The 23,495-nt window shown below is 44.8% G+C and overlaps 1 protein-coding gene across 2 annotated transcripts in view; it reads left to right on the top strand.

Annotated features, from left to right (window-relative positions):
- Nucleotides 1-23,495, top strand: part of ANKDD1A (ankyrin repeat and death domain containing 1A) — a 392,066-nt gene that overhangs the window by 292,738 nt on the left and 75,833 nt on the right. For both annotated transcript variants that reach the window (XM_086958048.1, XM_086958049.1), the window contains exons 10-11: nucleotides 327-425; nucleotides 12,040-12,138. In XM_086958048.1, the coding sequence (XP_086814174.1) occupies nucleotides 327-425; nucleotides 12,040-12,138 (198 nt within the window). The remainder of the gene's footprint in view (nucleotides 1-326; nucleotides 426-12,039; nucleotides 12,139-23,495) is intronic.

The raw sequence follows: 23,495 nt of genomic DNA, 5'->3' as shown, positions 1-23,495 counted from the left end.
TGGCTAGAGGCCCATCTTTCCAGTCAGCTGAGTTATAGGGGTCTTATAACCATGCATGTACTCTCAATTGCCAGAACAGGAGGGTTCTCTCCTTCCTTCAATAGCTTTTATTAGACCAAGAACGATGTGCAAAACACGACCTTTCTGGACAACCTGCTCACCTCTGTACATGTGACCATTGTGGAACCATCTCTACCTTTCCTTTTGTATGTGGCGTATCCTATAAAACATTCCACAGACTACAGTAAACTAAGATATTTTTGGAACATCATGGACAGAAATAGCCCCTCTTGGAACTTGAAATCTCTATTTTGGTTTCTTCACAGCAACTCTCATCTGCCATGCATATTGCGGTGCTGCAGAACTTCCCTTCCATGGTCAAACTTCTCATCGAGTCGGAATGCGACCTGAATATTCCAGATTATGTAAGAATCATCAACAGAATGTTTTTTTCTGAAGCAAATCACCTGCTAATTCGCTGCTTTTTATTAAAACGCACCTGTAATTCTTTGTGTTTCCGTATTTCTATGTTGGGATAAGAAATGAAACTCGTAATTATACTACTCTTTAATGAAAACTAAAAGCATGTGGGCAATTTAAGCTATGAATGGACACAGAGGAGAACTTGAGATCCAAGGAATAGAAATGTGGTATGTGTAACTCCGTCCTGTTGCCAAGCATTATTATGATAAATGTCATATGCCCATTCCCCGGTACACCTCGGCTGCACTGTCCAGGCATGTCTACATCCCTTCTTCTTCATCCCCATGTTTATCTACTGACAGGATGTACCATGCTCCATGTTATGGCCACCGGGACTGCATAGCTGACTAAATGAATGAATGAATAAAATAATGTATTGCATAATAACTTAAAATACTTGCATAGTTGACTGCTTTTAGGTTTTCATCTGGTGCATTTCCATTAACGCATCCAGCTCGATACCAGCTAATGCTAGAGGGTCCTGGGACATAACCGTGTTTGTCCACAAGGAAGCACATCTTTGACTTATGCACCGCTGCTTTCCCGGGACGTTGCTGCACTGTCCTGACACCCTGCCCCGCCCCTCCCGACCCCAAGCAACACACCCTTGTTCATTAATCAAGGATTGATTGGTCAAGACCCAGTGCATGGGGGAAAATCTTTCACCATCTTTTTTTCCTTGGATTTGGTTATTGTGTGCTAGGGCCATCTATAAATTATTTCACAAGATGGTTATCTTTAATTTGTATGTACCAGCTGTTACTTGAGTCTGTCCAAGTGTTGATTGGTGTAGAGATATTTGTGATTTTTCTTATGTCTGAGGAGATTAGTAATGCAAGCATGCCTTAGGCTACTGTAATATACGCTGTATCAGCATTCAGAAAACCAGCATGAACTACATAGAATTCAGAACCATGCAGCATGGATGTGGCTAAGCAAAGAGACGAGGCCACGTCAATCGCACTCTAAACGCTGTAGGCTGCCTAGCCTCGAATACAAGATCTACTTCAAAGTCCTATGCACGATGCCTTCTTCAACCAAGCCGAAATGACCTGCAAACACACTATGCTACACTACATGCTCCTGCTGGGCCAATAACTTTGTGTTCAAGATCTGCGGAATAGTGTGGAAGGGATACTGTGCGCCTGGTTGGATACCAACCATTCTTCCCTCTCGTTCATTGAAACCTCTCTAGACTGAGGAGCATTCTGAGTAGACCATGCAGCGCTTTAAGTCATTCATTGTCCATAACTTTCAAATTGCAGGTCAAAAACTGGCTGTGGGGGGGAGTGTTATGGTGGATTACTCTTGTGCCCCAACATCAGATTGTACTGAAATAAGGAGACCCCCATTGCCACGCCACATTTCGTCATACATTCCCTACGTCTGCCTCAAAATATCCACCATCTTGGGCGACCTATGTAAAAAAAGAATGCAATTCTATCCCTGTTAGCAATTAAATCCCTGTCTTAAGATCTGCTGCCAAGATGCTACTCTAACCCCCTTTACTCTGGGGCCACTTGCAATGGCGCACTATTCTCCTGTAGGGCCTGCCCTTGGAACAAAGTGTAGACAAACCTCCCATTCTCTGCTCATTATCTTAAATATCATAAGGTCTTCAAGAGCAGGTTGATTTTTGATCACTTTCAGCTCTTATTAAGTGTTTGATAGAGCTCAGTTAGGGGAAGCAGCTTCTACTTCTGGCTTGCAAATTGCTACCACCGCAGTGCCCTTACTAGCTTTAGCCTCGAGTCATGACAGGGGAACTGCAGCTGACAGTAAATCGGACCCTGAGTGTCCAGTTTAATTTACGCGTTTTTTATTTTTTATTTTTTTTAAAACACATTTTATTGATTTTCACAATGACAAATCGGAGACAAGCACTGTTTTCTTCCATATCGCTGTGAAAAAACTTGATCAAATAAGGGACCTAGCTGCGGACCACAGTTCCCTCCTTCCCCCACTCCTACAAATGACAGTCTTTAACTGGCATCATGCAACAGAGAAGGTACGGACCTACTCATGTGAAGTCCCTATCCTTCGAGCTGTTGAGTCAAGTACAGTACCCCTCTAACTGCTTCATACACTGGATCTTCCAGCCCCATGCATTGGTTGAGTCTTTTCTTCCAATTCTTCAGGTGTGGGATCCAGAGTTTTCCACGCCAGAGCAATGTCTCTTTTGTTGACCAATAGAGCAATCTAAAGAAATGCCATTTCATAACTATTGCTGTCCAAGTCCACAATAATGTGTAGGAGAACCATCTTAGAGTTCCGGGGAAGTCGACAACCCAACACTTTCTCATCCATTGACAGAACCTTATCCTAGCAAGAAGCCACCACTCCCAGCTCCAAACTGTATGTAACAAGTCACTGTCATGTGTTAAGTTGTGGAAGAATGATGGAGACTCAATCCGCCCGTTTATCCATAGGCGATGGTGTGTAAAATAAGTGTGGTGTAAGTAGTTTCGTTGAATAAGACGGAACTGCGATGCAACTGCATCTTTTCATGGTATGGCACATGCTTCCCTCCAGTCATCCTCAGGGCCCTAAGCCTCCTTCCAAAGCTCCTTAATGACATGTGAAGGAGTTAGTTTATAACCAGTGTCCTGTATATTTGGGAAGTCATGTGTTCCTTGAGCTCATTCAGCAGTTTTTTAGCCTCCAAGGGGTTTATGTCTTGGAGCTTTTCTTGTCTCCCAATGTGTGGGATAAGGGAGTTTCGTTACTGCAGATACCTGAGAAATTGACTACAATGGAGTTCATATTCAGTATGCAGCTCTGCAAAAGATTTCATGGTTGTCCCCCTCATTACATCCACAGATATCCTGATGGTATTCCATTATTGAAATCCATTCAGCTGGACACTTGTAGGCGTTAAGTTCCCACCCTCAGTGGGGTCTCCTATTTTAACCTAACTTTCTCACCCCAGGGGTCTTCTTGTATCTTGACTGATCTTCAGTACTACCTCAGTAGCTGGTGAGAGAGAAATGTGGGACGTACCACCGTAGTGAAAATGGTAGAGCTGCACCTCCTGCATCGCCCACTTTTCGGATGCGAAGGCAGGATCGCCATGAAAGTGATACCACCACTCTTTCAGTATCTCTAAGTGAGCAACTTTGCAGTAGGAGACAATGTTAGCATTGGCTATTTGGCTATATCTCCGTCGTAGGTTGGCTTATAGAATTTTCCCAACATGATCCTAACCACCTCATGCATCCACAGGAAACCTCTACGAATAGAATTTATTTTTACAAAGAAATTATATGGGACTTTGTTTCAGGAAGTTCTGCTGTTGGTAGAGTGGCCAGCGTAGGGCCATTACTGAGCGACCCAAGAGGGACAGGTATAGTCCTGACCAAAATCTAACGCCAACAGAAATCTGATCAAGCTGAGGTTGGATATTCATCATCCAGGCTCTCTGGGGATGTTGTGTTATGGATATGCCAGATACTTGAATCCATCGAGTGCCACCTGGATGTCCTGTGCCATTTTAAGTCAAAGGGTGGTTCCTCTAAGAAAAATAAGGAGCATTTGTTCTTGTTAATGTGAAGGCCAAATACATTTCCAAATATATGGAGGATCAGTAACAGATGAGGACCAGACCAGTGCAAGTTGTTGAGGAAAACCAAGGCATCATGAGCGTAGAGCAACGCCCTATCTTCAGTCCCCAGTGTCCACCTAAAACCTTTGACCTGATCGTCCATCCTAAGGCCACCTACCCAAGGGTGCAATGTGACAGCAAACAGCAAGGGAAAGAGTGGGCAGCCCTTCAAGTACCTTGCGGCACCCGAAAAGCAGAGGAGGTGGCCTTCCGAACCTAACCTGTGCTGTCAGATATGTATACAGCAACTGTACATATTGACCAAATTGGGGACCAACGTTAAACCTTTTCAGCATTAGAAATAAATGATGCCACCCTACAGAGTCAAAGGGTTTTTCAAAGTTTGTGAGGAAAAGTGCCAATGGACCTTATAACTTATAAACTAGAGCGAGTGTGTTAAAGACCCTCCTAATGTTATGGCTCATTGCTCATCCAGGCATAAAAGCGGATTGGTCCCTGTGCACCCACCCGTCTGTCTCTTGGACAGGCGACTAGAGGGTCTTGGTAATTATCTTTGTTTCAACATTAAGGACCAGATTACGATGTCAGACAGACTGAAGTTCATCCAAAATCGTTTTGGAACTGAAACCAAATGACCTCTTGTCGTCGGTTCCAGCCCAGCAAGTAGGATGCGACCCAATCCTATACTTTACAATGGGAGCATGCATTCTGAATGGAATGCATGCTCTCATTGCAGAGAACAGAGGTGCAGTTCATCCCTGCACCCGGTCACCGGGTGCAGGGATCAACAGGGGGGCACCTAGGTCGCCATTTGGCAGCCTTGCACCAATGGGGGCCCTGCTGGGGGTCCCCAAAGCCTGGTTCCCAATGTCTTTTCTGTGTTGGAAAGGCCGGCACAGAAAGGCAGTGGAAATCTGCCATCGTAATCCCTTAGCCGGAAAGAGCCAGCTGAGGGATTAATGAAGGCTCTCCGAGCCCATAGGATGCCATTCAGAAATCCGATTCGGATTTCCTTCCAGCCTATCCCATCAAAATGGGTCAGTCGGAAAGGAATCCGACGAGCCGATTTCGATGTAGGCTGAAGGGCTCTGACCGACGTCCGGAGCCGTTTGTGCCTGCATCGTAATCAGACCCTTAGTTGGAAGATATGGCGGTAAGATGCAGAGCACTCAGGTGGGTCCACTAGTTCATGTATGAGAACAATATCTGGCCACACATAGATCAGGGAATAACATTCACTTCCCTTCGGGCCGACGAGTCTAGACATTGCTAATTTAAACAAGCATTAACATTGGCATAGTCAATAGGTCTCGCCTTTGGGACCTTATAAGATAAATTAAAGGCATTGTTATTTAAATAAATAAGATAATGCTAATACCTTCAACTGTCGCTAATGCAAGACCCATGAAGCAACCTTTAAACCAGCTGAGGCGTGCAGAGCGGTATGTGCGTGCTGGTTTAATACATTTTTTTAAGTGTTGCGGGAGAGCCAGTCAGTAGGAAAGTAGTTAGATGTTGCCACAAAGCAGCTGGATGCATTCACTTAGGATGAGGGAGGGGCAGGGGCGAGAGTCTTGTGGGAGAGGTGAGGGGGGTTGTGAAAGACAGGGGGCGTGTTTTGAATTAGCATATTGTGGAACGCTTAGAAGATAAAGTCTTGGTAATGGCAAACTACTATAGCTCCTGCCTCTGCTCCACTAATTTAAATTAAACCATAACAACAGCAACAAAAAACACTTGCGCCTGTGTTTGGGGATCACACCGAACAAAAAAATAAGTGCGGCCGGCTTTAATCCAATTGAGGCGTGGTATGTGCCATACTGGTTTAACAAATACAGACACTGATAAGCAGATACTTTCAGCAGAAGGCAGGAGTAAAACATTTTGTGTCGCCCGGTATTAGAAGACCGCGAGTGGTACGCGTGCATTGCAAAGAATGTAAGGAATGCAGTTGGCACCCTGCTGCCACTGCTCGCTTGCACAAGCACATGCGCCCGCCTTTAGCCATTTGCAGGCTACGAAAAGTAAATGACACAGGCAATAACCAACCTAAAGCTTGGGGGAAGTCCTAGCCAGACGGAGAACTTTGGAGTGCTCACAAGAAGCCTCCCATAGAGCATCGCATGAGAGCTGCGCTAGGCTCGACCTAAAAAAATCTACTGCAAATCTTTGGTCCAGGGGTGTCATCTCAACATCCTGCCCTTCCACTGGCACCCCAACAGACAACAAGGCCGTTGATATGTTAAGAGCAAGGTCATTGCTACGCTATTGTCACTGAGGCAAGCTATTTAGGGGCACCACAATAAACAGGCAGATTGCAACAAATCTCACTGTAAAGGGCTTTATTTATGGTGGGTGCCGACAGGCCTGGACTGGCCATAGCGGGCACCGGGCAATCCCCCGGTGCTCCGCAAGGGTGGGGGCCGGTTTTGGGCCCCTGCAAAATCGGCCCTGTAACAAAATTGGCCGAGAACTGTCCGGCAAAGTGCTCAGCGGTCCCCCTTCACTCCCCCCTCCGAGTGGGGAGGGGGGGGGGGGGGGTTAGCCGAGCACTTTGCCAGGGCCGGTTGTGGTTCTCAGTCCGGCCCTGGGTGCCGACCGTAGTCCATAATAGTAAACTGTTATTTTGCATGCTGCCCTGAATTCATTGCACTGGAGCTGGCTAGTGATAGGACAAGGAGGTCAAATCTGCAGTGTTGTCAGGAGTCACAGGGCAATGTCATCAGGAAGGTGCACGTAGACACTTCTGCTTTTCGGGCATTTTGGTCAATGGGCGAACATGATTTTCTTATCCTTTCCCGCCACACCCTACCTTCCCATGTCCTTGTCGAAGAGCCACACCCCTTTTGTTTTGGTGGCATGTTGGTAATATACCAGATTCGCATACACTGTATCCTTTACTACAGTGTATTATTCCCTAATACCAGCTACAATCACCCAGTGCTCATACATTGTTTTTCTTTAACAAAAAAATCCTTTCAGTGTATCCTGTTTTTGCTAGGCGGCACTTGGGAAAAGTAAAGTGGATTATATATATATATATATATATATATATATATAGATATATATATATATATATTCCACGAACGCCACTTCCTGATCCACCCAGGACCGGCGAGGCAAAGTAGGAGACGGACCACGTAGTTCACAGGTTCTTCACTTTATTGCAGCTGATAAACACAGGAGGGCAATACGCGTTTCGGGCTTCAAGAGCCCTTGTTCATATATATATATATATATATATATATATATATATATATATATATATATATATATAAAGTGAAGCACCACACATGATGTTGAAGATTTCACCTTTTTTTATTCATTTGGGCAGCAGCGAAGCACAGCGCACTTGTCCCTGCAGTTTCTCTTTTAGCCGTCTGCCAAACACGTTTCTGGAGGCATTCTCCCTTCTTCATTGTACACATTGAAGGTTGAGGATTACTCAGAATAGCAAATCTAGAATTAGAAAGGTAGAACTTTCTCCCGAATTTACCCCTGGAAACATGATTATAGACCTACGGTTAGAGTTGCCCAGATAGTGACTGTTCCAAAGATTTAGCTTCTGGACACCTTTTGCTTGGCTAGGTTTGGGTTTTGGGGTACAGGGGAATTTTTAGGGTTCAGGGCTAGGTTTGGGTTTTGGGGTACAGGGGTATTTTAGGGTTCAGGGGTAGGTTTGGGTTTTGGGGTACAGGGTTATTTTTAGGGTTCAGGGCTAGGTTTGGATTTTGGGGTACAGGAGTATTTTTAGGGTTCAGGGGTAGGTTTGGCTTTTGGGGTACAAGGGTATTTTAAGGGTTCAGGGCTAGATTTGGGTTTTGGGGTACAGGGTTATTTTTAGGGTTCAGGGCTAGGTTTGGGCTTTGGGGTACAGGGGTATTTTAAGGGTTCAGGGCTAGGGCTAGGTGTAGGTTTTGGGATACCGGGGTATTTTAGGGTTCATGGGTAGGTTTGGGTTTTGGGGTACAGGGTTATTTTTAGGGTTCAGGGCTAGGTTTGGATTTTGGGGTACAGGAGTATTTTTAGGGTTCAGGGGTAGGTTTGGCTTTTGGGGTACAAGGGTATTTTAAGGGTTCAGGGCTAGATTTGGGTTTTGGGGTACAGGGTTATTTTTAGGGTTCAGGGCTAGGTTTGGGTTTTGGGGTACAGGGGTATTTTAAGGGTTCAGGGCTAGGGCTAGGTGTAGGTTTTGGGATACCGGGGTATTTTAGGGTTCATGGGTAGGTTTGGGTTTTGGGGTACAGTGGTATTTTTAGGGTTCAGGGCTAGGTTTGGGTTTTGGGGTACAGGGGTATTTTTAGGGTTCAGGGGTAGGTTTGGGTTTTGAGGTACAGGGGTATTTATAGGGTTCAGGGCTAGGTTTGGGTTTTGGGGTACAGGGGTATTTTTAGGGTTTAGGGATAGGTTTGGGTTTTGGGGTACGGGGTATATTTATAGGGTTAAGATGGGTTAGTGTTTAAGGGTGTTGGGGTATTTTAAGGAGTAAGGGTAGGTTATGATTATGGGGGTGCAGGGGTGTTTAAAGGGAGCAGGGTGGGATTAGCACACGATATGAGACATGGCATGAAGGGCGGAATGTACCACATGCTCCCAGCTTTTGTCACGCCCCCAGCACAACGCAGATATGCCCACAAGGGACTACTTTGCTGGCACAGTTCTTTTACCTTTTAAATGTATATGGTGGGCGTCTGCATAGCCTATATCCTTCTGCTGCAGCTGCCCTTTCCAATGCTGTATTGGGTGTTGTGATTGGTGCTGTGGTTCCTGAGATTACCCGCCTCAAAGGTTTGGGCTCTCTCTTTATTATATTAGTATGGATTAAAAAAAACAGTTGCACAATTCTAGAGCATTGTAATAGAATGTACATTTCATGAAAAGTTGCTGGTTTCTTTTTTGCGCTCTAAAATCAAAATTTGCGTTTTGTGAGCTGCCAGACGGTGCCTTTTCAAGCTTCTAGTCCCAATCAGTCCTTTCTCTTCTTAATCATCGCATAGTATATTTTTGAACTTTTGCATCACTTTGCAATTCTCATTAAATTGCCCTATGGACATTGCTTGATCTTTCGTCTGCCCTGTGGTTATGGGTATGATTATTGAATTTTCCAATAGCGGAAGGCTCCACCGGTTTTCCATCACAACTGATGCAGAGAGAGATGGATTGCAGATATAGCCACTCCTTGCTGATTTCATTATCGAATTTCTGCTTATTAACGTACACATCTACGCTTCACCAATGATTGAATTACTTGAGTACAATTTGAAATTGATCTTTTGGGCCTGGTCTCGTACCTTAAATATTTTAGTACATTGTTGCAAAAACAATTATTGAGCCAAACAAATAATTTGATCCCACACATCCTTGACGGATGAGGATTATCGCTTCTTATCCTTTAAATTCATGTTTGTGCGAAATGTGGTTTTTGCCATGGACGTATGGGTGCAGCGAAGAAGGGTGTTAATTCCAGGGGAAATAATTAATTTGATTCTTTATAAGCATGTGAAAACCAATTTTTATAGCATGTGTCGCTCAGGAAGAGGAGTGGGGTTTGCATCTGATAGCAAAGTCATTTCCAACTCCAACATCCATTGTGCGTTGGATGCCGCAGACACAGCCTCCAGGGGCATCCACATCAGCATCACCCTTAAGCACCAGGCCTCGCTCCATATCTTGTGGTTCAAGCCCGAGGTACGGAAGTATCTTCTCGCCCTCCTATTTGACAGGAATCATTCTTCAGACCACAGACTGATGAGCTGCTCAAGAAAATAAAGGATGCAGAGACAGGCAAGTCCATGGGGGATCTCCAGTCTACTCCATGCAGGGTCTCCATTTGGAAGTAACAGCCTAGTGAGGGGGGTGCTAAGACCATCTAGCATGAGCAGCCACACTCCTACCAGAGGCTGCAGTAGGCTTGTCATCACCAAACCAGCAAAGGCTACAATAGAGGCTCACATAGAGGAAACAACAAGGGGAGGGTTACCTTTTCTCCAAGCAGTGACTTACCCTGGTCCGATCCCTGTCATGGTGAGATTACACAATTTCTTCCACCACCGGTAGGAGATCATGTTGGACAGATGGGTACTAGGTGGTTGGGGCCTATATGCAGAACAGAGAACAGATGTCTCCCTCCAGAGACACTTGGTCAAGGCCATCAAACAGCGAATACCCACTATAGTACCTGCAGCTCCTGTGTGGAACCTCAACTTAGTCCTTGCCAGACTCATGGGTCCACTCTTTGAACCTATGCATTCCTGCTATCTGCATTTCCTTTCTTGCAAGGTTGTCTTCTCTTAGCTTTCACTTCCCTGCAAGCGCTCACGTACAGGAGTCCTTCATCCAAGTTCAAAAGGATAGGGTAATTCTTAGAACCAACCCTAGGTTCCTTGCCAAAGTGGTATCACTCTTCCACCTCAACCAACCCAGAGAGCTGCCGCTATTCTTCCCGCAGCCAGATTCAATTGCGGAAAGAATACTGCACTGAATCATTCCAGACCAGCTGTCTCCTTTGTGAAGCCTCACATAGGTCAGCCCATCTCCAAAGCTGGCATAGCCAGGTGGATTATCAAGTGCATTCAGACTTGTTACCATAAGGCAAAGAGAGTTCTGAACACTCCACCTAGGGTGCACTCCACTCTCAAGAAAGGTGCTACTATGGCCGCCTTAGGCAACATCCTACTTGTGCATATCTGGTAGAAGGCACCTGCTCAATCCCATGCACCCATCCCAAGCTTAGCACACCAAGAGTTCCAAGCTGAGAACAGATGCTTAGAGGTTAAGTAACACTTTCCTTCTATTGTTCACTGAATAAGTCTTCTGTATTTTCCAATTTTCTTTTTTGTTTGTTCAACCTCCAAAAAGTGACTAATTATAGCTGGTTTTCCTGGAAAAACAGCTCAACTGGTTAATTTACTAGGTTGTTGCTGTGGACTCGTTGTGTATAATGAATATTGCTAACCAGCAGCTACAGTTGCTTCACATTACATGAAAGTTGGAATAGCTAAGATTGGAGAATTTCTCTGTGAGTTCATTTGCTATATATATTGACTTAAACATCTGGTTAGGAAAGCATTTCTGGAAGAAAAGACTTCAACTAAATAATCTGATATCTGTCTATCAAGGGCAATTCACTTAAACAGTAATATTTTTGTGGCATTGATTTGAAAGGGGAGGAATCTTTTTAGACCAGATTTCTGTTGGTTTAGTGCCATTTGTATTCCATATAGCGAAGTGCACTGGTTATCACAGTCAGAACTCAGATGGCTGTGATTTGTCCCATGCTTGTTGGTCTCTGATGCCAAAGTATTTGCAAGCTCTGGATTCAGTCTCGGATGTTTCTAGCTATTGTCAATTGTAAACCTTCAGAGCCACAAGACATACATATTGTGATAAAATGCCTTTAAGGTGCACTTATAATACAGAAGCAAATGAATGTAGTTACTTGGAAACAGGCCAACATGTATATCTTTAGGTATGAGCCTTCTGATAGCCAGGAATTCTTCTCAAGTCACGTACAACGATGTTCTGTGTGAAGGATAGCCCACAGGTATGCATAGACAGACACCCCTTTTTGTGCACTGACAACTTTTTTGCCGGTTTGACCCACTGTTTTGTGGCCCGTATGTTAGGCATTGTGGTTAAATATGCTAGGATCCCATAACGTACAAGCACTTTGGGTTTTTGTTTGATGGCATACAATAAAACTTCATTTTTGTTCTTTATTTTCAGTAGTGTAGATTAAATTATATCTATATCAACTGATTATGTAATGCACCGAGCAGTTAAATTTACTTTGTCTCAGTGGTGACAGAACTCAATGCAAAGCGCAGCCTGTGGGGGTTTATATATTTTTAATTGGGTGTAGTGGAAATGAGAATTACTGAAGTGTACATTGGACATGGCAATAAACTATCAGTTGACACTGTTGTGTTTTTGTTGACCTTCCTGCTTTTCCTATTTGGTACAGTGTTTATTTTGCTGTTTTTTTACCCACGCAGAGGTTGCAAACGCCTTTACACATCGCTGCTGAACATGGAAGGCAGAATATAGTCGAGATGATTCTCATTGCTGGTGTTAATCTCAATTTGATGGACAAGGTATGCGTAATTTTTAATTTGTTTACATAATTTTACACGGTACAGAAGACAGTTTTTTAAAACAGACCAACATGGATAGACTGGTGTCCATAAGGCAAAGACGTTGAAGATGGGTGTGCTTGAGCCTCTAATGTCTAAGTGTAGTCAATTTTGCAAAATTTGGTCATCAGGGGAAATATGTGGAAAAATCCGTCCACTTTATTGTTAACCACTATCATATAAATATTTGTTGGCAAATCTAGTTCTGTCTTCCTAACTCGACGGAGAAGGGATATCCGTTTAGTTAAAAATAACTAGACAAAGAAATGTAAATCATTTATATAATCGAGAGGAGGTAGGTACTGGGGGGATTCCCACAGTCTCTTGACCATGGCAAAATAGATATGAAAGCGAGGGCTTTATCTCCGGACAGGACTGTACTCAACGCAAAGTCCCCCCTCCTGGGTGTGTAGGTCTTGGAGTCTCTTGAGTGCTTGACCATGTTAAACGCTGCAGACAAATATAGCAGGATCAATGTCCTGACGTACTCTTCATCCACCAATATCTTCATGTCATTCACAGCGGCAGTGACCCCTGATTCTTTGCTATAAGGTGGATGTAATCTGACCTGCAATAGTCTCACTTTTTTTTTTAATTAAATGTTAAAACTGTTGGAGCAATTAGAATCAATGTGCTCTGACATTGCTGTGTTACAGGGCGAGATGTCACAACCCTGTCTACCCTTCATTTGTATAGGAATGGGCCTATTTAATAGTTAAAGTCGAGGTGTAGTCATTGCTCAACACACATTGTATATGTAAAGCAATCAATCATGGGTTTGTTGAGTGTGACTACTCACCCGTAAGGTGTGAGTAGTCACAATCATCAAGCCGCTGAAGGGGGGTGGGTGAGGTGCAGGGTCCTGTCCATCAAGCCATCAAGGAGGAGGTCTATCGAAGAGCCATGTTTTGAGGTCGCTCATGAAGTTAGGGAGTGAGGTTGTCTGTCTGAGGTGGAGCGGGAGGGTGTACCAGGCTGTGGCTGCGAGGAACTCAAAGGAGTGGACTCCCGATCTGGACTTCCTGGTGCGTGGGACCATGGCATGGGAGAGCTGGACTGATCATAGGGTCCTTTGGGGTGCGTGGAATGTGAGTCGGCTATTCAGGTATGCTGGTCCGGTGTTGTGGAGGGCTTTGTGTGTGTGGGTGAGAATCTTGAAGTTGATTCTTGCCTCGATGGAGAGCCAGTGGAGTGTGCTCAGGTGCTGGGTTGTGTCAGGTTGAGATTTAGTCTGGCGACATTCTGGATGTTTTGAAGTTTGTGGGTGAGGTTTTTGTTGATTCCGGCATAGAGTGCGTTTCCGTAGTCAAGTTTGCTGGTGACGAGGGTGTGTGTGGCGGTCATTCTGTGTTCGAGAGGTATTCATTGGAAGGTCTTGCGTAGAAGGCGGAGGGTGTGGAAGCAGGAGGATGCAACAAAGTTGATCTGGCGGTCCATTTTGAGTTCGGAGTCCAGGATGATTCCGTGGTTCAGTGGGGGTGGGCGGGCTTCCGAGGGCGGGGGGCCACCAGTGGAACCATAATGAGTACTTTCTGTTTTGTATGTGCTGAGTTGTAGACAGCTGCTCTTCATCCATTTGGTGACTCCTTCCATGCCTTCTTGAAAGTTGTGTTTGACTGTGTTGGGTTTGTTGGATAGGGAGAGGATGTGTTGGGTGTCGTCTGTGTATGAATCAATGTTGAGTCCATGGGTTCTGATGATAGAGGTTGAGCAAAGCTATGTAGATGTTGAACAATGTGGGGCTGAGGGATGATCCTTGGGGCACTCAGCAGGTGGTTGGTGTGGGGCCCGAGAGGAAGGGAGGGAGTCTGAACCGCTGCGTTCTGCCTGAGAGGAATGAGCGGATCCATTTGAGGGCCTTGTCCCAGATCTCTGCGTTGTGAAGTCTGCGTGTTAGGGTGCTGTGAAAGACTGTGTTAAAGGCCGCTGAAAGGTCAAGGAGGATGAGGGCTACTGTCTCTCCTCTGTCCAGGAGGGAGCGGATGTCGTCTGATGTGGTGAGAAGGACGGTTTCCGTGCTGTGGTTCTTTTTGAAGCTGGATTGGGAGGCAAGGATGTTGTGCTCTTTAGTGAAGGTGGCGAGTTTCTTGTTGATGGCTTTCTGAATGACTTTTGCTGGGAACGGGAGCAGGGAGATGGGTCTGTAGTTCTTGAGGTCGATGGGGTCCGCCGAGGGTTTTTTCAGGAGGGGGTTGATCTCAGCGTGCTTCCAGTCCTAGGGAAACGATTGCGAGGGAGCTGTTGATGGTGTGGCGAAGCATGGGGCAATGGTGTTGGCAGCTCTGTTGAAGATGTGGTGGGGGCAGGGGTCCATGGGGCCCTGGAGTGGATTGACTTCATTGTCTTTAGAGTGCTTCAGTGGTGAGGGCTGTGCAGCTGTCAATCGTTGGCTTCAAGGTGTCGGGATGGTTGGTGAGGGTTCTGTGTGTTGGCTGTCTTTGTCGAAATTGTCATAAATGTTCTTGATTTTGTGGTGGAAGAAGGTGCTGAGTTTGTCGCAGCAGTCTTGTGAGGAAGGGATGTCTGTAGACTCGCTGATGAGTTGGGCGAACTCCTTGATGATGCTGAAGTGTTCTTTGCTGTTGTTCGCATGCGTGGAGATTCTGTCTTTGATTGCTTTCTTTCTTGTATTTCTGATGAATAGGTGGTGGGCGTTGGTGGTGGCACTGAAGTTGTTGTTGGCTTGTGTAGATTTGGAGTTCCTTCAGGCCTTTTTGAGGCGGCGGCATATACGTCTGGACTCTCGGAGTTCAGTGGTGAACCAGCTGGCTTTCCTGGCATGTGTGTTGGTCTTCTTGAGGGGAGCTATTGTGTTGGAGCAGTTGGAGATCCATCAGTGCAAGGTATCGGATGTGGTGCTGGAGTTCGTTGTTGTATGCGATGGTTGGGGTGGATTTGCCCAGTGAGGTGGTGAGCTGGTCGTCGGTACTTTTAGTCCAATTCCTGCGTGGGAGCAGGTGCTGGGTTCTGTGGATGGTGGGTGTTCTGAAAGTGAAATGAATGCAGCGATGGTCTGTCCATGGGAGTTCAGTGGTGTGGCCGAAAGTGATGGAGTTTCCTGTGGTGAAGATGCGGTCGAGGGTGTGTTCTGCTGAGTGCGTGGGCTCAGTCACAGTCTGGTGGAGTCCTATGTTGTGGAGGTTGTCCAGGAGGGATGTGGTGTTGGTGTCTTGTTGGTTGTTAAGTTGGAAGTTGAGATCTCCCAGCAAGGTGTAGTTGGTGGACGCGAGGGCCTGCGGGTTGATGCGGTCTGTGATGGAGTTGGTGAATGGTCAGCAGGTTCCTGGGGGCCGGTAGATGAGGTTTCCCCAGAGGGTGGTGGTAGGGCTGGCCTGCATCCTGAAGTGTAGGTGTTCCATCAGGTCTGTGGGCTCATCGGAAAGTGTGCTCAGTCGGAGGGTGGATTTGTGGACGATGGCGATTCCCCCCAGGGTGGGTGGGGCGGTCCTTCCGGGAGATCTCTAATCCTTGGGGAATGGCGATGGCGATGTCAGGTCCTGAGTTGGTGTTGGTCCAGGTTTCAGTGAAGAATGCGACGTCCGGGGTGGTGCTGTCGAGGAGGTTCCAGATTTCGGTGGCATGTTTGTGGAGGGATTGGACATTGAGGAGGATGCATTGCAGGGTTTTTGGTGCGGTCGCGTTGTTGTGGGCGGGTTGTGCTGGATCGGTGGTCTTGGCTGTGCTACAGGAGTGGTGGCAGTGGTGACAGCTGAAGGGTTCTTGGGTGTCGGCTGGTGATGCTAGCTTGCAGTTGTTGTTGCGACCTGGGTTGAGTGCCTAGAGTGCCGCTGGGTTGTAGCGTTGGCGGTTCGGAGGTCCAGGGTTCCTGGCGCTGGTCGCGTTCGTGTCGCGGACTGGTGCAGATGGGCTTGCCTTTGGCAGGCCCACGCAGCTGCCGCTATTAAGTAGGGGTTGGGGAGGGCTGGACAGCTGGGAGGCGGGAGCGGGTAGGGGAAACTGACTTGGGCTGGTCGCACTGGGGGCGGGGGGAGTCGCCGCTGGGGTATCAGCGGTGGGGAAAAAACGGGAGAGAGGTGCACAGAATTAAGAGTAGAGTAAAAAAAAAGTGAAAAGGAGGATGGAAAGTGATAGAAAGAGGGTGACAGTAAAAGGGTGAACAACAAAGGTGAAAGGAAAGGGGTGAAAGGAAAAAGTTAGGAGAAAAACGGAGCTAGAGAAAGAGTGACAGGTCCTCAGGACCACCAGGGATGAGGTGCAGGTATAGCCTGCAGGTGGAGGAGGGCCTCAAACACCAACACTCGAGAGTGCAGGGGGTTAGGACGGCCTCATTTGATGGTGGAGCTGTGAGGGTGGGAGAGCAATTTCACTGACAATAAGTCCTATAATTGCAGTGTTAAAAATACCTGTTCATATACCAACCACGCATTGTTATCTGTCATTGCAAAGCAGAAGTTATTGAAGTGGTGCACGAGTCTATATTAAAAAATATGCATGTATGTAGAAATATTCAGTCATATTTACCATGCAATAAAACAGGCATTAAGACATGCAAATGTTCGCTTAAGTAAGCTGTGGACAGTTGGGTAATCCTACTTTGAAAATTAGGCTTTTAAATGTTATTGATGTATGATGACAAATCCATTTATTCGTGATACATTAAAGGGAGTGCACCAAGGGGCAGGAGTGCAGCTTTCCACCCATCTGCAGTTTGTGATTACATACTGTTTTATTTAGTACTCTGAAATGACCTCTTGATTGTGTGAGCAATGTAAAATAGCAACAAAGAAATTGGATTATTTCTCAAAGAAAAATGTAAAAAGGTCTTCTAAAAGTAGGTTTACTTATTGTAAAGTCACATGTATCTCTTCTGCCTTTAGGAAGTAGTTTAACTTTTTTGACAAAGTGGCAATACTTTAACCCATTCGCTGTCACGAAAGGGTGTTCCCAGGCTGCCCTTATGACAGATGTATGTCAGTATTTAACACAGATTCCTCCCTTCTTCCTTTCCGTGTTGTTGTCACCCACAGTGGAAAACAATCTCCAAATAGAGGTGGGAAGCTGGGAGTACATTGCCCCATCCAGACAGAACAGGCCTCGGCTCTTACCAACTCTTGCCCACTGGCTTGATACACTTTGGAAAAGTAAGGATATTAGGAAGAGCCCTCCTCCTATCCACCAACCCTCCCACTCCACTAACAGAGCTAAATGAACCATGATTTGGGATTTGGAAGGGGTGGGACTAGAATCATTTCTAGTCCCTCCCTTTCCAATTCCCACTCCCTGGTTCGTTTTACACAGCTCCTTCTCCATGAGAAGTATTATGAGAGGAATGAGCTGTGTGTCTTTGCTCAGCACAGTGCCAGAAGCTGTTTGTATGTTCTTCATAGTGCTCGAGGCTCCATGCTGGGGCACACACTTGGCTCCTGCCTCTCAGAATGCGAAGTTTTTTGTACTTTATATTTGCTTACTGTTTGTGGGGGTAACAGGTATGAAATCCAGAGAGAACTCGGAAAGTTGCAGATTGCTGAAAAGTAGACATACTTTGAATTAACCAAGATGTAATTTGTGTAGAATATTGAGGGATTTCCTAAATAAATGGATTTTTGTAGTTAGAAAATAGTGAATACAAGTGGGGGTAAAAAGAGAAATGGATTACAAGGTGTTTACCTGTAACATTTTGCACAGAAGGCAACATCTAAAAAACAATATACTATTATGTCAGTCAGCCTCTTCCTGTCGCCGAGTGTTTGTTAAATAGCCCACAGTATCTAGCACCAACAATTGAGCTGTGCTTTACAAAGTTTTTTTCTTCACTGTGTACTGGCCATGCATGAAACGAAAAATACATTTATATAGCGCATGGCTACCCAGGAGCATCCCAGCGCTGGACCATACACCTTACCTACCTTACAACGCTGTTTTAAAATGCGCAGCTCGGAGGAGAACCAAGGGGACTTATGAGGCCCGCCAGTCTTCTTTATCAATGTTTTTGGCAGGACCACATTCTGTGACTCCTCTATCCAGTTAGAGAAGTCGTCATTGACTTTGACTGGACAGGGATCAGATTTCGGTCTGGTTCTTTCTAGTTCAGGGGCCCACTTGTCCAAGGGAAGCTTGGACCAAGAACGACTTCAGGTCCGTGTGGATTGAGTAAGGGGTGGGGCAACCTGAGGGGACCAGGAAAGGAGGATAAGGAGGTGGTCAGACCACGGAATAGGAATGGGATCATTCCCTTTAAGGTCCTCTAAGTTAGAAAACACCGGATCAAGAAGGTGTCCTTTAACATGTGTAGCTTGTAGAATTTTTTGTAGCAATAGAAAGGCGGCAAGATCTCTGACTAGTTCAACTGCATTTACTGCTTCCAGTAAAATTTGCTGCAGTGCTGACTAGGTTAACTGCTGCTTCTAGCAGAGATTTGAAAAAAACATACTCCTCGGGGGGATAGATATTAATGCCTGTGAAGGAGAGATGTGGAGTGAGTTCTTTAGTAAAATGGGAATTCTCACAGTCTGAGAGGGGGTTCCCGAGCAGGCGAAAGCTGAAGTGTTCTTTATATATGATGGCGATCCTACTGCCCTTGCCTGTTCTATCCACCCTCTGCATCACAAATCCCTGGGGGAGTGCTTGAACAATATCTGGCTCCGAGCTGGAGTTGAGCCATGTTTCCGTAAGAAACAAAACATCAGGGTTTAGGAGCATCCCTATCTCTGTCATATGTTTAGGCAGGGATCTACAATTCAAAAAAAGAAGTGTAAAGGTGTCCGCGATTATGTTAGAAGAAAATTTAAACCGGCAATAAGGGCATTTTTCGGCAAACTTTTCAAGTAAAATGGAGTGCGTACAGGATGTTCCCAGTGTGCTATTTAACTGTTTGAGGTGTGAACTGGAGTAACAGTACTTGTTCTGGGAAGAAAATGCAGGGGTTCTGGCCCCTGGGCCGGATCGGGCGCGGATGGGCGTAGACGGGCTTGCCTTAGGTGTGCCTTCGGTGCGTCCGCTGCGCGGTCGCATCATCAGGGGCCTTTATGCTTGTGGGTCGGAACCGGGAACAGCAACAAGACTGTTGACCTGGTATGTAACATGCAAAGAATGTGGAAGAGAGTAAACCCAGTTACCCCCAGAGCATTGAACACAGCTCTGTCCCAGTGAAGCAGGTAACAATTAAAAAGTGTAAAGAACAGTGAAAGTACCAGCAATATATGTTTTAAAAACTATTTATCCGGTAAAATGCATCTCTTGTTAATAAAAAAAATCTAGTAAATAGAAATTGGGGGTCAGTGTAAGCTATGTGCTATTGAAATGTCCTAAGAGTTTGAGTTTATGGATATAGGTCTTATTTAACACTCTGAGATCTGGATTATCCATAATGCTAGGTGATCCTGAGGAAGTGTCTTCAGAAAGTGTTTTTTGAGAGTGGTAACTTACAAAAGGAAGCTAAGCCAGTTTCTTTTGAAGCAAATGAGCTTCTAAACCAATAATATAAATAAGAAACAAAAATGGGGCTAGGATGCAACCTTCACGTGCACCTTTACTTCAATGTATAGAAGGTGTAAATTCTCCCCCAGGACCATAACAGATCCTAGTCGAAGTATTCCAGTATTGTTCTAGCCCCGTGTTCCTCAACATGTCTCATAGTTTGGAGAGATTCACCATATTAAAAGCACACAACAAGTCCATGAAGGCTAGATGTAAAGAACCATTTATGGACTTGGTGTACTTATCAATAATGAGCCTAGGTTCAGACACTGCTCAACCATACCCATTCCTTCTTTGAAGCCATATTGGGCTTCAGAGAGAATGTTGTTTCAGATAGTCCAGACCCATTAACACATCAGTGGAACCCTAGCCAAGATCTTAACTGTGGAATCCGGTAGGAAAGTTGTCTGATAACAGGCAAGGTTGGATCTATGAACCTTTTTTTAAGAGGGATACAGCAATAACTTCGTACCATGTGGAAGGAAGCAGGCCAAAGATAGCAGCTCTTAAAACATTATTGAGCAAGGGAGCCTAGAGGTCAAGGTAATCTCTAAACAGATCTACAGGAACTCCATCAGGCCTGGGCCATTCCTATAGCGACTTTCTTCACAGTGATGAGCTGCCTAAACTTGAGGGCCATTTCCTTGTCTGTTCCGGAGGGGATCCCAATATCCTGATGATTATCAGCATTATTCAAAGAATAAAAAATGAGCGAGAAGTGAGTGACCCTCTCTGTTTTTAAACTATCTACCTTGGAGGATAGCCCATCAGCAAAAAAGTGAGAGGTGCACGACCTCCCAAAATCACCAGACGTGCCTCGCACTCCCAGCAGCCAGCAAATTGGACCAAGCCTCATTTCTCAGTGCTGTCTTCCTAGCCATCAAAGTGGCTTCGTATACTTTACGTGTAATAGTGCCCCTATTTTTTGGTACAGATTTAAGGGTTACCTTCAACTGCCTCTGTGGTTTAGAACAGATCGCATTAAACCACCAATGATGATGGGGCGAAATAGAGGTAGAACATTTTACAGTTATATATTGTGCCATAATTTTCAGAAACATTTTCCCATAAACTTTTGGGTCAATCTGCTCCATTTTTTGGGGCCAAAAGCAAGAGGGACCACGACCTGCCTAGGCTCTACAAACAGACAGTCCATTTTAAGAGACGCTTCCAATGGGTTATGATCACGAGTGCCTCAGCCACCTGATGAGGAACTTTCAAGAGCCACAACTTTTTATTACCCACAAAGTCCTGCAAATGTCAAACTCTAGCCTCATATTTTTGTGATGGAAAGTTCCAGATTTTGAGGGGAACAGCAAAGCCCCCAAAACTTAGAGTTCCTCCACTTCTGCAGATAAAAACGCATGCCGATGGGCATAATCTAAAAAACAGGAACAGGCTAAAACAGTGACAGAGCAATGTCAGCATGGTAGAACTTTTGGCCTAGTTAAGGCTCTTGCAATTGACCCGGCCACATATGTGCAGTACTGTCTCTATCAGTAGAAATGTAGGAATTCTAGATGGTAGGATCTTTACAGTTTTCCAGGAAGTGCTGGAGTTTTCTGTCACAGAAATGTGACAAAAATGTGATTTTTAAAATTCGTTTTATTATTTTCTTATACAGTTTGACATTTGCAGGGCATTTAGGGTAGAAAAACGTGCTTGGATTCATACAAGCTACATTACCAAATGTCTGCAGTTGGTAGGTTTCCTTGTGATCCAAAGACTACGGTTTATTTATTTTATTTTATTTCATTTATTTAAGAAGTTTTTTATAGCGCTGGCATGACCCTAGGCCTGGGTATCGGAGCGATTTGCAGCAGACATTAGCCTATAATTACCAGCTACATAGCAGATAATCACCATATACAAAAAAGACGGGAGATAAGTTAATAGAAGAACGAACAATAGAACAATAGATCAACACATTATCTCGCGAGACAGAAATGTCCTCAGGTTTCATCATAGTCTTAGAGTCTTCGAGTCGATCCCTGCTCAACCCCATTACAAAACCACACACAACTGGCACCCCCACTCTCAGGAACACATGTGAGTCAAACCTTTCAGAAATATGTTCCTGCATGAGAAAATCTGGAGAAGGAAAACATTCCTGTAAATCTGACATTGTTAAGTACAACATGTCTCGGACTACTCATCAGGGCAAGGGAGATCTGAGACTCAGCAATAGAAACCATAGGATGTGTAGATTGTGGAATGATATGGTTATGTTTGATTCCCTTAGGGCCCACTGCTGATATCTGCACCCCAAACAGCTACCCTAAACCGAAAATTTTACTTTCAATTGCTTCCAAATGAAATGCATCCAGAATATCATCTGTGGGCATCCGTAAACTATAGAATATCCATATATGAATGGTAACCATATACTATGTGGAACACAGTTGTGGGTCAAGCCATGGCAACAATATGTTCCTGCCCAAGGAAAACTGATGCTAATGCATATTTTTTAAACAAATTCCAGAAAATAGGACAACAAACACGTTCAGCACATTCTCTCGGCCAGCCAGTTAGGACAAGGAAGGGAGGCACCAGTAGATTCCTTAGGTGTACTGAATTACAGTAAATATATGTAACTGAACCAGCATTTCCAACAGCTAAATGGCTTTTTAGTATTTACTAAACCAATTTTGCGATTCAGGAAGTGATTACTGATTTGCGAAATAGGTTTAGAAATCGATAAAGAATTACAGTTGGGGAACAGTGTGTTCAGGGTATCCCTTTCAAATTGAAATTCAAAATCCTATTGATAAATGGTTTGTGCTCACAATTTCAAGCTCAAAGCATTAATAGGTTGCGTACTGGTCAAAGGAGGTGATAACACATTCAAAAAGGGTCCCCTTTGGGAGTGCAAAAACGTTTTTAGTAGAGAAGTAGTGGTCCAGAGGCCCACTGCTAACTCTCAAACAGTTAAAAAAAACGTTGCTTTTTAAGTAGACCATCATTTCCTTTAAGAAAACAGGGTGCATTGAAAGAACGTTTACTCTATTAACATGCGATTACAGACATGGTAGTCTGTTGATCCCTACAAGCCACAATCACTGTGACGGCATAGAGGTCTGCTAACCCCAGCAGGCCACCATCCATGCTATGGCATCCAATGATAGTAAGTTGCAATTTGCAACCTACTTCGTGAATATTGGCGAGGTAGGTCATATTGCAACCCACAACAATTTGGAATTTTATGAGTTGACCTATTGGTAAATGGGTTGGCTTGCAGAATTCTTCTCCATTTGCAAAAAAAGAGGGCACAATTTGTGACCACTTTTTGGGAATGCTAATTTCATACATTGGGTGTAAATGTAATTGTTTCCATATAGTCATGAGTTAGATCTCTGTCATCAAATGAACAGTGCACCATAACAGTGATTTTACCACAATTTAGTGATGTGCACTAATATTACATTAATGATTGTACATACTACATTCCTAAATAAAACTCACATATGTCAAGAATTGCCAGACTCATGCCATTCAGGGCATCATTTCCTTGGTTAGCATACCAGGGTTTAGATTTGTACAGTTAAGAAATACATCAGAACATTGAACAGATTTGCTAAAAAAATGACAATTTCACATTCCAGATATGGGGTTTGACTGCACAGATGTGAAACAGACCAGTTGCTTACATACAAAGAGGGAATTCTGGAAATGCTGTTTCAACCTCTGGCTTTTTTCAGCCATCTCTTTCAGCAATTGGCTTGAGACTTTGTCCATTGTGTCTTGGCCCAGCCCAGTGGAGGATTTATCTCTCGCCTAATACTATTGGTAATTCAGTTGTATCCTTCCGCTTCCACTCAAGTAATTGCATAAAATTGCACAAGGGACAACTTTACAACCTCAGCCCTTTCCATCTGCTAATG

This window comes from Lissotriton vulgaris, chromosome 2_1 (assembly GCF_964263255.1).
Source record: "Lissotriton vulgaris chromosome 2_1, aLisVul1.2, whole genome shotgun sequence".
Classification (NCBI taxonomy): Eukaryota; Metazoa; Chordata; class Amphibia; order Caudata; family Salamandridae; genus Lissotriton; species Lissotriton vulgaris.
Note: the sequence above shows the minus strand (reverse complement) of the source record. Positions and strands in the feature narration are given on the sequence as shown.